The following is a 15482-nucleotide window of genomic DNA, read 5'->3' as shown; positions in this document are numbered from 1 at the left end:
CAGCACAGGTACAGCACAGACAGTGCCAGCCTCCCCCAACACACTACTACACCATGTATACACAGCACAGGTACAGCACAGACAGTGCCAGACTCCCCCAACACACTACTACACCATGTATACACGGCACAGGTACAACACAGACAGTGCCAGCCTCCCCAACACACTACTACACCATGTATACACAGCACAGGTACAGCACAGACAGTGCCAGCCTCCCCAACACACTACTACACCATGTATACACGGCACAGGTACAGCACAGACAGTGCCAGCCTCCCCCAACACACTACTACACCATGTATACACGGCACAGGTACAGCACAGACAGTGCCAGCCTCCCCAACACACTACTACACCATGTATACACAGCACAGGTACAGCACAGACAGTGCCAGCCTCCCCCAACACACTACTACACCATGCATACACAGCACAGGTACAGCACAGACAGTGCCAGACTCCCCCAACACACTGCTACACCATGCATACACAGCACAGGTACAGCACAGACAGTGCCAGACTCCCCCAACACACTGCTACACCATGTATACACAGCACAGGTACAGCACAGACAGTGCCAGCCTCCCCAACACACTACTACACCATGTATACACGGCACAGGTACAGCACAGACAGTGCCAGCCTCCCCCAACACACTACTACACCATGTATACACAGCACAGGTACAGCACAGACAGTGCCAGCCTCCCCCAACACACTACTACACCATGTATACACGGCACAGGTACTGCGCACACACACATAATGCCAGCCTCCCCAAATACAATACTACACTATATATACACAGCACAGCACAGACAGACTCACCTCACACACACTACTACACCATGTATACACAGCACAGACAGTGCCAGCCTCCCCCAACACACCACTACACCATGTATACACGGCACAGGTTCAGCACAGACAGACTCCCCCTCACGTACACACAGTGACAGAGTTGAAAAATGCTTTGAGTGTCTCCTGCCTTAGGGCGTGTGAAAGGTGGCTTTTCTGGTTTAACAGAGTCTGCCCATCTTACCAAGTCTAAACGCTGACCGTGTGCTGGATGGCACAGAACTTGGCAGAGCTCTGGGCATTGTTTGAGACTAAACATACCTTGTTAAGACACCTGAGAGATTATGAAAGATGCTATAATGGCAGATGGCCGTTTCACGCTTACCTGGACGCTGGACTCGGATTTCCAGAAGATTGGACGCCCGTTCAGCAAGCCTTGTCCAGCTGGCATTATACTCTCTCCTATACAGTTCCGCTACACACTGGTACTTGCCGGCTTCTGACTCACTGGCACGGCTGACACTCAGGCGCACGTTGTGACTGGAGTCTGTCTTCTCAACAATGCTGCGACCACGGAAACTTCCAGCACGTTCTCCCCACTGGACTCCACCAGCCCGGCTAAAGGTCACCAAGTCATGGATGTCCCCTCCTGCTACAGGCTGGAAGCGCCATGTAATGGCGATGCCCACCCAGGCTGGGTAGTGTGGTTTCAGGATGCACTGCAGGTCAAAGGAGTCATAAAAGGTGACTCCAGGTGTGCGGGAGATAGCGGTGACAGCAAAGCCGGACTCTAAAGAGAGAGGAAAGAGATTAATCACAGCAAACTTGCAAGGCATAAATATACCAAACAGCAGCCCCAACGCGCATCAATATCAAACCTAATTCTAGAACAGTCACGGCTAAATGGATAAATAACTGAGGATCATAGGGAATGCAGGTCAGAAACACCTGGGGTTCAATATGGCTTACCATCCCTTAGCCCCACATTTTACCATTTAATATTGTCCTCTCTACCCCCACTGTCACCACTCCAAGCCTAAGCCTGGATAACCAATGAAGGTTATTAAGGTGATTATATTTGCCGTTGTTGCCAATGAGGACGCACCCTATGGTTCGAGATGTACCCTGATATAATGACAGCAGACACAGACGGGGGATTACGTGGTGCCAGCAAGGTGTCCTCACTCAGAAGGGACGAGTCTGCAGACCTTCTGAAATCAGGTTTATAAAGCATTAACAGGTTAATCAGAAGATGGGCTGAATCAATCCCATGAATAGGGGAGCTGCGCAGATCTGACAGATGGAAAGCAATAGAAAAGAATAAAAAATAATGTTAATAGAAAATGGGGGTGAGTGGGAATGCGGAGGCACATCTGTCGTTTAAATGTACGCCAAATATTAATCCCACGTCACAGAGCCACATTCAGCTTCCTCCGAATGGGTTATTATAACACCACTGCCCTTACTATCCACTCAGCCGCTGGGATTCCCCAAACCACAGTCCGGTCCTCAGTAATAAATCATATTATCATATCATTATAACACCACTGCCCTTACTATCCACTCAGCCGCTAGGATTCCCCAAACCGGAGTCCGGTCCTCAGTAATAAATCATATTATCATATCATTATAACACCACTGCCCTTACTATCCACTCAGCCGCTGGGATTCCCCGAACCGGAGTCCGGTCCTCTGTAATAAATCATATGATCATATCATTATAAGACCACTGCCCTTACTATCCACTCAGCCGCTGGGATTCCCCGAACCAGAGTCTGGTCCTCAGTAATAAATCATATTATCATATCATTATAACACCACTGCCCTTAGTATCCACTCAGCCGCTAGGATTCCCTGAACCGGAGTCCAGTCCTCAGTGATAAATCATATTATCATATCATTATAACACCACTGCCCTTACTATCCACTCAGCCACTGGGATTCCCCGAACCGGAGTCCGGTCCTCAGTAATAAATCATATTATCATATCATTATAACACCACTGCCCTTACTATCCACTCAGCCGCTAGGATTCCCCGAACCGGAGTCCGGTCCTCAGTAATAAATCATATTATCATATCATTATAAGACCACTGCCCTTACTATCCACTCAGCCGCTGGGATTCCCCGAACCAGAGTCCGGTCCTCAGTAATAAATCATATTATCATATCATTATAACACCACTGCCCTTAGTATCCACTCAGCCGCTAGGATTCCCCGAACCAGAGTCCGGTCCTCAGTAATAAATCCAATTATCATATCATTATAACACCACTGCCCTTACTATCCACTCAGCCGCTAGGATTCCCTGAACCGGAGTCCGGTCCTCAGTAATAAATCATATTATCATATCATAGGGGCATTCATTCTCGGGACGAGAATATCATTTTGCCTCTCTATAAATCACTGGTAAGACCACATATTGAATATGCTGTGCAATTTTGGGCACCTGTTCTAAAGAAGGATATCATGGCACTAGAAAAAGTGCAGAGGCGGGCTACAAAATTAATAAAAGGAATGGAACATATCAGCTATGAAGAAAGGTTAACAAATTTAAACCTATTTAGTTTAGAAAACGTCGCCTGAGAGGGGATATGATAACATTATACAAATATATTCGGGGCCAATACAAACCATTGTGTGGAAATCTATTCACAAACCGGACTTTACATAGGACACGAGGCCATGCGTTTAGACTGGAAGAAAGAAGATTTCGTCTAAGGCAAAGGAAAGGTTTTTTTACTGTAAGAACAATCAGGATGTGGAATTCTCTGCCTGAAGAAGTGGTTTTATCAGAGTCCATACAGATGTTCAAACAGCTACTAGATGCATACTTGCAAAGACAGAATATTCAAGGATATAATCTTTCAATGTAGGGTAATAACTGCTTGATTCAAGGATAAATCTGACTGCCATTCTGGGGTCAATAAGGAATTTTTTGTCCTAGCTTGTTGCAAAATTGTGCTTCAAACTGGGGTTTTTGTTTTTTTTGTTTTGTTTTTTTTCTCTTTTGGATCAACAGCAAAAAACAGGTGTGAGGAAGGCTGAACTTGATGGACGCAAGTCTCTTTTCAGCTATCTAACTATGTAACTATGTAATATCATTATAAGACCACTGCCCTTACTATCCACTCAGCTGCTGGGATTCCCCGAACCAGAGTCCGGTCCTCAGTAATAAATCATTATCATATCATTATAACACCACTGCCCTTACTATCACTCAGCCGCTAGGATTCCCTGAACCGGAGTCCAGTCCTCAGTAATAAATCATATTATCATATCATTATAACACCACTGCCCTTACTATCCACTCAGCCGCTAGGATTCCCCGAACCGGAGTCCGGTCCTCAGTAATAAATCATATTATCATATCATTATAAGACCACTGCCCTTACTATCCACTCAGCCGCTAGGATTCCCCGAACCGGAGTCCGGTCCTCAGTGATAAATCATATTATCATATCATTATAACACCACTGCCCTTACTATCCACTCAGCCGCTGGGATTCCCCGAACCGGAGTCCGGTCCTCAGTAATAAATCATATTATCATATCATTATAACACCACTGCCCTTACTATCCACTCAGCCTCTAGGATTCCCCGAACCGGAGTCCGGTCCTCAGTAATAAATCATATTATCATATCATTATAACACCACTGCCCTTACTATCCACTCAGCCGCTAGGATTCCCCGAACCGGAGTCCGGTCCTCAGTAATAAATCCTATTATCATATCATTATAATACCACTGCCCTTACTATCCACTCAGCCGCTGGGATTCCCTGAACCGGAGTCCGGTCCTCAGTAATAAATCATATTATCATATCATTATAACACCACTGCCCTTACTATCCACTCAGCCGCTGGGATTCCCCGAACCGGAGTCCGGTCCTCAGTAATAAATCATATTATCATATCATTATAAGACCACTGCCCTTACTATCCACTCAGCCGCTGGGATTCCCTGAACCAGAGTCCGGTCCTCAGTGATAAATCATTATATCATTATAAAACATTGACCTGCACACATAGGGCAGGGGACACGTGGCATAGGTTACACACAATGTGGCTGCTATGCGATTCATTAAGTGTCAAATCACCTTGTAATATTTCCCACCATAAACAAACAGCCCTAAATGAACCCAGAATTGCACGTATTGACCAAGGAAGGGCCATATAAAATAACTAAAAAAACAAAAAGAAAATAGCTAGTTTGGTCGAAATATTCCAATTCTCCACGATTCCTAGTTTATTCAATAAAGCCTGAAGCTCCTACCGCCACATTCCCACAATCTGTTCAATTTCATAAAACAAAAGCAGGATTGATGGATCAGACAGATTCTAGGAGTCTAAAGAGACAGATCGTTCATTGAAGCGTCACACAGTGTAACCCCTGCCTGCGGCAGAGCCCAGCCTTGTGACAGAAAGCAATGCACGTCATTTAGCGCCAGTGAGCACGTGCACTCGATGACATCACAGATTGGTTAGGGCCCCTGGGCAGCCAGAGGGGATAGAACCTAGTGACATGGTTTAGGATCTCAGACACACAGACCAGGGATGATTCATTCACACAGTGTCACGCTACTCTATTTCCCATCACGCGGCCCCACAGCTGCAAGAATCAGCGGCATGACGATTCACGAGGCGTTGGAGATTGTGGTTCATGCGACCATGGGACTATATTTATTTGACACCATGGATTGTCAGTGAAGGAGTGATCATCATCACTCCGTCCTCGGGCCCCGGGTTCCTATTTACTAAATGTGTTACCACAACAAGAGGACAGTCTTAAATTAGAGGGACAAAGGTTTAAAAATAATATCAGGAAATATTACTTTACTGAGAGGGTAGTGGATGCATGGAATAGCCTTCCAGCTGAAGAGCTGAAGTGGTAGAGGTTAACACAGCAAAGGAGTTTAAGCATGCGTGGGATAGGCATAAGGCTATCCTAACTATAATATAAGGCCAGGGACTAATGAAAGTATTTAGAAAACTGGGCAGACTAGATGGGCAGAATGGTTCTTATCTGCCATCACATTCTATGTTTCTATGTTTCTATGTTTGTATTATAAGGTCACTTCGTCCTCGGGCCCCGGGTTCCTATTTACTAAATGTGTTTGTATTATAAGGTCACTTCGTCCTCGGCCCCGGGTTCCTATTTACTAAATGTGTTTGTATTATACGGTCACTTCGTCCTCGGGCCCTGGGTTCCTATTTACTAAATGTGTTTGTATTATACGGTCAGTCAGTCCGTCCTCGGGCCCCGGGTTCCTATTTACTAAATGTGTTTGTATTAATAGGTCACTTCGTCCTCGGGCCCCGGGTTCCTATTTACTAAATGTGTTTGTATTATACGGTCACTCCATCCTCGGGCCCCGGGTTCTTATTTACTAAATGTGTTTGTATTATAAGGTCACTTCGTCCTCGGACCCCGGGTTCTTATTTACTAAATGTGTTTGTATTATACGGTCAGTCAGTCCGTCCTCGGGCCCCGGGTTCCTATTTACTAAATGTGTTTGTATTAATAGGTCACTTCGTCCTCGGACCCCGGGTTCTTATTTACTAAATGTGTTTGTATTATAAGGTCACTTCGTCCTCGGACCCCGGGTTCTTATTTACTAAATGTGTTTGTATTATAAGGTCACTTCGTCCTCGGGCCCCGGGTTCTTATTTACTAAATGTGTTTGTATTATAAGGTCACTCCATCCTCGGGCCCCGGGTTCTTATTTACTAAATGTGTTTGTATTATAAGGTCACTTCGTCCTCGGGCCCCGGGTTCTTATTTACTAAATGTGTTTGTATTATAAGGTCACTTCGTCCTCGGGCCCCGGGTTCCTATTTACTAAATGTGTTTGTATTATACGGTCACTCCGTCCTCTGGTTCCTTTTTACTAAATGTGTTTGTATTATAAGGCCACTCCGTCCTCGGGCCCCGGGTTCCTATTTACTAAATGTGTTTGTATTATAAGGTCACTTCGTCCTCGGGCCCCGGGTTCCTGTTTACTAAATGTGTTCGTATAATACGGTCACTCCGTCCTCGGGTTCCTATTTACAAAATGTGTTTGTATTATAAGGTCACTCCGTCCTTGGGCCCCGGGTTCCTATTTACAAAATGTGTTTGTATTATAAGGTCACTCCGTCCTCGGGCCCCGGGTTCCTGTTTACTAAATGTGTTTTTATTATAAGGTCACTCCGTCCTCGGGCCCCGGGTTCCTGTTTACTAAATGTGTTCGTATAATACGGTCACTCCGTCCTCGGGTTCCTATTTACAAAATGTGTTTGTATTATAAGGTCACTCCGTCCTCGGGCCCCGGGTTCCTATTTACAAAATGTGTTTGTATTATAAGGTCACTCCGTCCTCGGGCCCCGGGTTCCTGTTTACTAAATGTGTTTTTATTATACGGTCACTCCGTCCTCGAGTTCCTGTTTACTAAATGTGTTTGTATTATAAGGTCACTCCGTCCTCGGGCCCCGGGTTCCTGTTTACTAAATGTGTTTTTATTATAAGGTCACTCCGTCCTCGGGCCCCGGGTTCTTATTTACTAAATGTGTTTGTATTATAAGGTCACTTCGTCCTCGGGCCCCGGGTTCTTATTTACTAAATGTGTTTGTATTATAAGGTCACTCCATCCTCGGGCCCCGGGTTCTTATTTACTAAATGTGTTTGTATTATAAGGTCACTTCGTCCTCGGGCCCCGGGTTCTTATTTACTAAATGTGTTTGTATTATAAGGTCACTTCGTCCTCGGGCCCCGGGTTCCTATTTACTAAATGTGTTTGTATTATACGGTCACTCCGTCCTCTGGTTCCTTTTTACTAAATGTGTTTGTATTATAAGGCCACTCCGTCCTCGGGCCCCGGGTTCCTATTTACTAAATGTGTTTGTATTATAAGGTCACTTCGTCCTCGGGCCCCGGGTTCCTGTTTACTAAATGTGTTCGTATAATACGGTCACTCCGTCCTCGGGTTCCTATTTACAAAATGTGTTTGTATTATAAGGTCACTCCGTCCTTGGGCCCCGGGTTCCTATTTACAAAATGTGTTTGTATTATAAGGTCACTCCGTCCTCGGGCCCCGGGTTCCTGTTTACTAAATGTGTTTTTATTATAAGGTCACTCCGTCCTCGGGCCCCGGGTTCCTGTTTACTAAATGTGTTCGTATAATACGGTCACTCCGTCCTCGGGTTCCTATTTACAAAATGTGTTTGTATTATAAGGTCACTCCGTCCTCGGGCCCCGGGTTCCTATTTACAAAATGTGTTTGTATTATAAGGTCACTCCGTCCTCGGGCCCCGGGTTCCTGTTTACTAAATGTGTTTTTATTATACGGTCACTCCGTCCTCGAGTTCCTGTTTACTAAATGTGTTTGTATTATAAGGTCACTCCGTCCTCGGGCCCCGGGTTCCTGTTTACTAAATGTGTTTTTATTATAAGGTCACTCCGTCCTCAGGCCCCGTGTTCCTGTTTACCAAATGTGTTCGTATAATACGGTCACTCCGTCCTCGGGTTCCTGCTTACTAAATGTGTTTGTATTATAAGGTCACTCCGTCCTCGGGCCCCGGGTTCCTATTTGCTAAATGTGTTTGTATTATACGGTCACTCCATTCTCGGGCCCCGGGTTCCTATTCCCTATAAGCATGGCTGAGCACACATACACACTCAGACAGAGGCTGACATTGGGAGTGTTATTCTAAGTGAAGGACTGGTTTAATGCCTCAACGAAGGTGATGCTTTTGGCTTTTACAGACTCGCTCAGCCATGCTGTGTCTATTCATTCTTTGTGAGTGGAATAAGCGACCTGATCAAGAAAGGCCACACCCCATCAGGGGAACAGAATATTGCCCAGGAGTCTGCTAGGAGCCCTTTAATCCCCAAGCTGTGCACCTTTTTACAAATCAATGGTAAAGATTCGGGCTTCAGTTTCAAAGAAGGATATTGCAGAGCTAGAAATAGTTCAGAGGCGAGCTAGTAACTAGTAAGGGGGATGGAAAACATTATCCAGAGGAATGGCTAGAAAGAAACTGCAACTGAGGACTCCTCCGATATACTAATATACACAGGGTCAGTACAATCCGCAATTTACAATCCGTCTCATTCTAGGTTTTTTAACTTATACCATGTATAACGATAAAGTTTACACCGGGCTGCTGTATAATAACACCATCCATATGGGAAGCGGACCGGAACCACGTTGGGAATAATAAATATTACATCTGGAGATGTTGTGATCAGGAGGAGGTCTCCCGTTTCACTCCCCACCTGGTTTATAGTGTTGGCTGCTGCAGTTTCAACGACAGTTGTATTTATCGCATTCCCTCCCACCTATTGACATTTTCTGTTTATACAAAGCATGTGCTGTCACTAGTCCCCTCTCCCTTCCCTCTGGCTATGTCTGGTCTTTCCGGTTTCAATCTAGTTGCTTGTAAATGGAACCCAACCTCCTGGCCAAGCGTGTGAGTTTCCCCAAGGCACTTCTCACTTACTTATTGACTTGTCCCATGCCTTCCTGTACACAGCATGTGCTCCCCTCAGTATACTCCGTGTTTTGGTGTATAGATCATGGCTTGCAGTGTCCCTGCTTAATTAGCTGTCTCTTAGGAACTAATAGTTTTTATCTATATATCCCTAGCCACGCCTCTCCTGGCTGTCAATCACACAGCCTCCAGAAACAAAGATTTATTCATACATTTATTTTTATCAAAGTTTTTTCATGTATGTTTTTCTATCTTCCCTATCAGTTGGAGGTCTATGCACTAAACTATTCCAGTAAATGTTCTTTCATGTTCTATTCTGCCCATGATCCTTCTCGGTCAGGGACATTTGATTGGACATAGCTCAGTGCAAACAAGCAGGTTTGTGTTGGTTAAAAAGGGACAGATCAATTTAGCTGAAGTTCTGCAGCTAAGACAAAATATACATTTTAGGTAGTTTGAGAATATATATTTTTTTAAATCTAGTTAATGCATTTTATGTAAACTGCGTTGTTTAAAGAGTAAAAATATATGCATTTTGTAAAGCAGACCTTGCCTTTCAGAACAAAAAAGATAATAAAAACAAATACAGAATACATAGGTGTGTCCTAGTAATGCTGCCTAGCCATGGTTAATAGCGATGCGAAGCGTGGACGTGATTTAACCTCTAAGATACCAGGTTAAGGGGGAGGAGAAGAGCTAAGATATGTGACAAGGAATAAATGCAGAAGAAGGAGATTAGGCAAGTATTCTTTAAGAGACGAAGCCCATGATTGAAAGAAAACAAATTAAGAGTAAGTTTTAATATAGTCTGTACCCCAGACTCACGAGCTGTAAAACATCCGTCCGCTGGGATCAGAACGATTTACTCACCGAGAGCAGTCACCTCCACGCTTGACTGCGCTGCCCTTTCACCCAACATCTGCCACTCTCCTTCTGCCACAGATACCCACTCAGCCACGCGGCACTCATATGAACCAGAGTCTGATCTCTGGCTGCTCTCCAATTCTAAGGTGAAAATGTCTGAGCCCGTCCGCACCATCCGTAGCCCTCCAGAGGCCGACCTCTCACGGTACAGCTCGCTTGCCCACATGACACCATCACGCTCCTGTCGGATCACTTCTCTTTGGCGGTTTTGTTTATCCAGCAGATGCCAGGATGCAGAGATACGACTGTGAGGTCCAGACAGAGAGGCAACGGAGCAGGTGAGGAAGATGCGGGCTCCTTCTAACACTGAGCTGGAGTTAGCGGTCACGGTCACAGTGAGAGATGTCCCTGAAGGAAAATGAAGAGTATGACAGTCAGTCTCCATGGCCAGCATGTCAGACAACACTCCCACTAGCGAGGCTGGTGCTCTAATGGGATTATCTCCCTGTCCAAACAATCTATTAGTTCCTAGGAAATCAGATTAAATAGCCAAGGCTTGTGCATGTATTGAACCTACACATTGGGCACTCCGATAATATATATACACATATACAGCGTGATACTGCCAGCAATGCACTGAAGGATTCTGGGTAGATATACACAATCAGATTAAAAAAGCCAAGGCTTCTGCATGTATTCAACCTACACATTGGGCACACATCCATCCTGATGAAAGTCCACAAGATGGACTGAAACGTTGATCTATTTTAAAGAACTTTAATAAAAGTTACATTTTATTGGAAATCAGTGAGTGCAGCCATAATAATATATATATATATATATATATATATATATATATATATATATATATATACATATATATACACACACACACACACACACACACACACAGCCAGCAATGCATTGAAAGATTGAACCTACCATTGAATCATTGCGCACTCATATACATATATACACACACACACACACACACACACAGCGTGATTCTGCCAGCAATGCACTGAAGGATTCTGGGTAGATATACACAAACATAGCTTATTCTCTGTGCCAAGGAACCCCTCCTATTAATCCCAGATCAAAAGGCAATAAAAGGACTTTATGACCAATCTGATAAGTAGTACGAGGGAATGGGACAGATTACTCAGTACAGAAAATAAATGATATTAAATTGCACAGAGCTTCCCCAATTCGAACTGCTGTATCAATGGGGAACAGAGCCAATTTCTTTCATGAGTTGCCCTTCGGTTCCTTGTCAGTCACTAGCGCTAGCTATTAAACCAGTCAGAAGAACAAACTAAACACATTCCCGATATTCACCTCCATCATTTAAAGCAGTGAGTGGAACGCAACACACACTATGCATTCTATCCCAAGCTGGGCTCAATGGGCTAAAGAAAATTACCCTAACTCAGCATATTGTCTCAGCCGTAAATTAACCTCTCGCTCATACAAAACCAGAGCGGTCTAGTGATCTCTACACTATACATGTTACAAGGATAGAATACTGGGACGGTGCCTCGTACTATACATGTTACAAGGATAGAATACTGGGACGGTGCCTCGTACTTTACATGTTACAAGGATAGAATACCGGGACGGTGCCTCGTACTATACATGTTACAAGGATAGAATACTGGGGTAGGGACGGTGCCTCGTACTATACATGTTACAAGGATGGAATACTGGGACGGTGCCTCCTACTATACATGTAACAAGGATGAAACACTGGGACGGTGCCTCGTACTATACATGTTACAAGGATGAAATACTGGGACGGTGCCTCGTACTATACATGTTACAAGGATAGAATACTGGGACGGTGCCTCGTACTTTACATGTTACAAGGATAGAATACCGGGACGGTGCCTCGTACTATACATGTTACAAGGATAGAATACTGGGGTAGGGACGGTGCCTCGTACTATACATGTTACAAGGATGAAATACTGGGACGGTGCCTCGTACTATACATGTTACAAGGATAAAATACTGGAACGGTGCCTCATACTATACATGTTACAACGATAGAATACTGGGACGGTGCCTCGTACTATACATGTTACAAGGATAGAATACTGGGACTGTGCCTCGTACTATACATGTTACAAGGATAGAATACTGGGACGGTGCCTCGTACTTTACATGTTACAAGGATGGAATACTGGGACGGTGCCTCGTACTATACATGTTACAAGGATGGAATACTGGGACGGTGCCTCGTACTATACATGTTACAAGGATGGAATACTGGGACGGTGCCTCGTACTATACATGTTACAAGGATAGAATACTGGGACTGTGCCTCGTACTATACATGTTACAAGGATGGAATACCGGGACGGTGCCTTGTACTATACATGTTACAAGGATGGAATACTGGGACTGTGCCTCGTACTATACATGTTACAAGGATAGAATACTGGGACGGTGCCTCGTACTTTACATGTTACAAGGATGGAATACTGGGACGGTGCCTCGTACTATACATGTTACAAGGATAGAATACTGGGACTGTGCCTCGTACTATACATGTTACAAGGATGGAATACTGGGACGGTGCCTCGTACTATACATGTTACAAGGATGGAATACTGGGACGGTGCCTCATACTATACATGTTACAAGGATGGAATACTGGGACGGTGCCTCGTACTATACATGTTACAAGGATGGAATACTGGGGCAGGGACGGTGCCTCGTACTATACATGTTACAAGGATGGAATACCGGGACGGTGCCTCGTACTATACATGTTACAAGGATAGAATACTGGGACAGTGCCTCGTACTATACATGTTACAAGGATGAAATACTGGGACAGTGCCTCGTACTATACATGTTACAAGGATGGAATACCGGGACGGTGCCTCGTACTATACATGTTACAAGGATGGAATACTGGGACAGTGCCTCGTACTATACATGTTACAAGGATGAAATACTGGGACAGTGCCTTGTACTATACATGTTACAAGGATAGAATACTGGGACTGTGCCTCGTACTACAGGGAGTGCAGAATTATTAGGCAAGTTGTATTTTTGAGGAATAATTTTATTATTGAACAACAACCATGTTCTCAATGAACCCAAAAAACTCATTAATATCAAAGCTGAATATTTTTGGAAGTAGTTTTTAGTTTGTTTTTAGTTATAGCTATTTTAGGGGGATATCTGTGTGTGCAGGTGACTATTACTGTGCATAATTATTAGGCAACTTAACAAAAAACAAATATATACCCATTTCAATTATTTATTTTTACCAGTGAAACCAATATAACATCTCAACATTCACAAATATACATTTCTGACATTCAAAAACAATACAAAAACAAATCAGTGACCAATATAGCCACCTTTCTTTGCAAGGACACTCAAAAGCCTGCCATCCATGGATTCTGTCAGTGTTTTGATCTGTTCACCATCAACATTGCGTGCAGCAGCAACCACAGCCTCCCAGACACTGTTCAGAGAGGTGTACTGTTTTCCCTCCTTGTAAATCTCACATTTGATGATGGACCACAGGTTCTCAATGGGGTTCAGATCAGGTGAACAAGGAGGCCATGTCATTAGATTTTCTTCTTTTATACCCTTTCTTGCCAGCCACGCTGTGGAGTACTTGGACGCGTGTGATGGAGCATTGTCCTGCATGAAAATCATGTTTTTCTTGAAGGATGCAGACTTCTTCCTGTACCACTGCTTGAAGAAGGTGTCTTCCAGAAACTGGGAGTTGAGCTTGACTCCATCCTCAACCCGAAAAGGCCCCACAAGCTCATCTTTGATGATACCAGCCCAAACCAGTACTCCACCTCCACCTTGCTGGCGTCTGAGTCGGACTGGAGCTCTCTGCCCTTTACCAATCCATCCATCTGGCCCATCAAGACTCACTCTCATTTCATCAGTCCATAAAACCTTAGAAAAATCAGTCTTGAGATATTTCTTGGCCCAGTCTTGACGTTTCAGCTTGTGTGTCTTGTTCAGTGGTGGTCGTCTTTCAGCCTTTCTTACCTTGGCCATGTCTCTGAGTATTGCACACCTTGTGCTTTCGGGCACTCCAGTGATGTTGCAGCTCTGAAATATGGCCAAACTGGTGGCAAGTGGCACCTTGGCAGCTGCACGCTTGACTTTTCTCAGTTCATGGGCAGTTATTTTGCGCCTTGGTTTCTCCACACGCTTCTTGCGACCCTGTTGACTATTTTGAATGAAACGCTTGATTGTTCGATGATCACGCTTCAGAAGCTTTGCAATTTTAAGAGTGCTGCATCCCTCTGCAAGATATCTCACTATTTTTGACTTTTCTGAGCCTGTCAAGTCCTTCTTTTGACCCATTTTGCCAAAGGAAAGGAAGTTGCCTAATAATTATGCACACCTGATATAGGGTGTTGATGTCATTAGACCACACCCCTTCTCATTACAGAGATGCACATCACCTAATATGCTTAATTGGTAGTAGGCTTTCGAGCCTATACAGCTTGGAGTAAGACAACATGCATAAAGAGGATGATGTGGTCAAAATACTAATTTGCCTAATAATTCTGCACGCAGTGTATACATGTTACAAGGATAAAATACTGGAACGGTGCCTCATACTATACATGTTACAACGATAGAATACTGGGACGGTGCCTCATACTATACATGTTACAAGGATGGAATACTGGGATAGGGACGGTGCCTCGTACTATACATGTTACAAGGATGGAATACCGGGACAGTGCCTCGTACTATACATGTTACAAGGATGGAATACTGGGACGGTGCCTCGTACTATACATGTTACAAGGATGGAATACTGGGACGGTGCCTCGTACTATACATGTTACAATGATAGAATACTGGGACGGTGCCTCGTACTATACATGTTACAAGGATGGAATACTGGGATAGGGACGTTACAAGGATGGAATACTGAGGTAGGGACGGTACTATACATGTTACAAGGATGGAATACTGGGACGGTGCCTCGTACTATACATGTTACAAGGATGGAATACTGGGATAGGGACGTTACAAGGATGGAATACTGAGGTAGGGACGGTACTATACATGTTACAAGGATAGAATACTGGGACGTTGCCTCGTACTATACATGTTACAACGATAGAATACTGGGACGGTGCCTCGTACTATACATGTTACAAGGATAGAATACTGGGGTAGGGACGGTACTATACATGTTACAAGGATGGAATACTGGGGTAGGGACGGTACTATACATGTTACAAGGATGGAATACTGGGGTAGGGACGGTACTATACATGTTACAAGGATGGAATACTGGGACGTTGCCTCGTACTATACATGTTACAAGGATAGAATACTGGG

At 44.3% G+C, this 15482-nt stretch overlaps 1 protein-coding gene across 1 annotated transcript in view; it reads right to left on the bottom strand.

The window, feature by feature from the left end:
- IGSF3 (immunoglobulin superfamily member 3) overlaps positions 1-15482 on the bottom strand; it is a 71889-nt gene that overhangs the window by 12025 nt on the left and 44382 nt on the right. The window contains exons 6-7 of the mRNA XM_063445883.1: positions 10146-10547; positions 1187-1591 (exon numbers count right to left, since the gene is read on the bottom strand). Of these exons, the coding sequence (XP_063301953.1) occupies positions 1187-1591; positions 10146-10547 (807 nt within the window). The remainder of the gene's footprint in view (positions 1-1186; positions 1592-10145; positions 10548-15482) is intronic.

Source organism: Pelobates fuscus, chromosome 1 (genome assembly GCF_036172605.1).
Source record: "Pelobates fuscus isolate aPelFus1 chromosome 1, aPelFus1.pri, whole genome shotgun sequence".
Lineage (NCBI taxonomy): Eukaryota > Metazoa > Chordata > Amphibia > Anura > Pelobatidae > Pelobates > Pelobates fuscus.
This window is presented reverse-complemented; position numbering and strand designations above follow the sequence as displayed.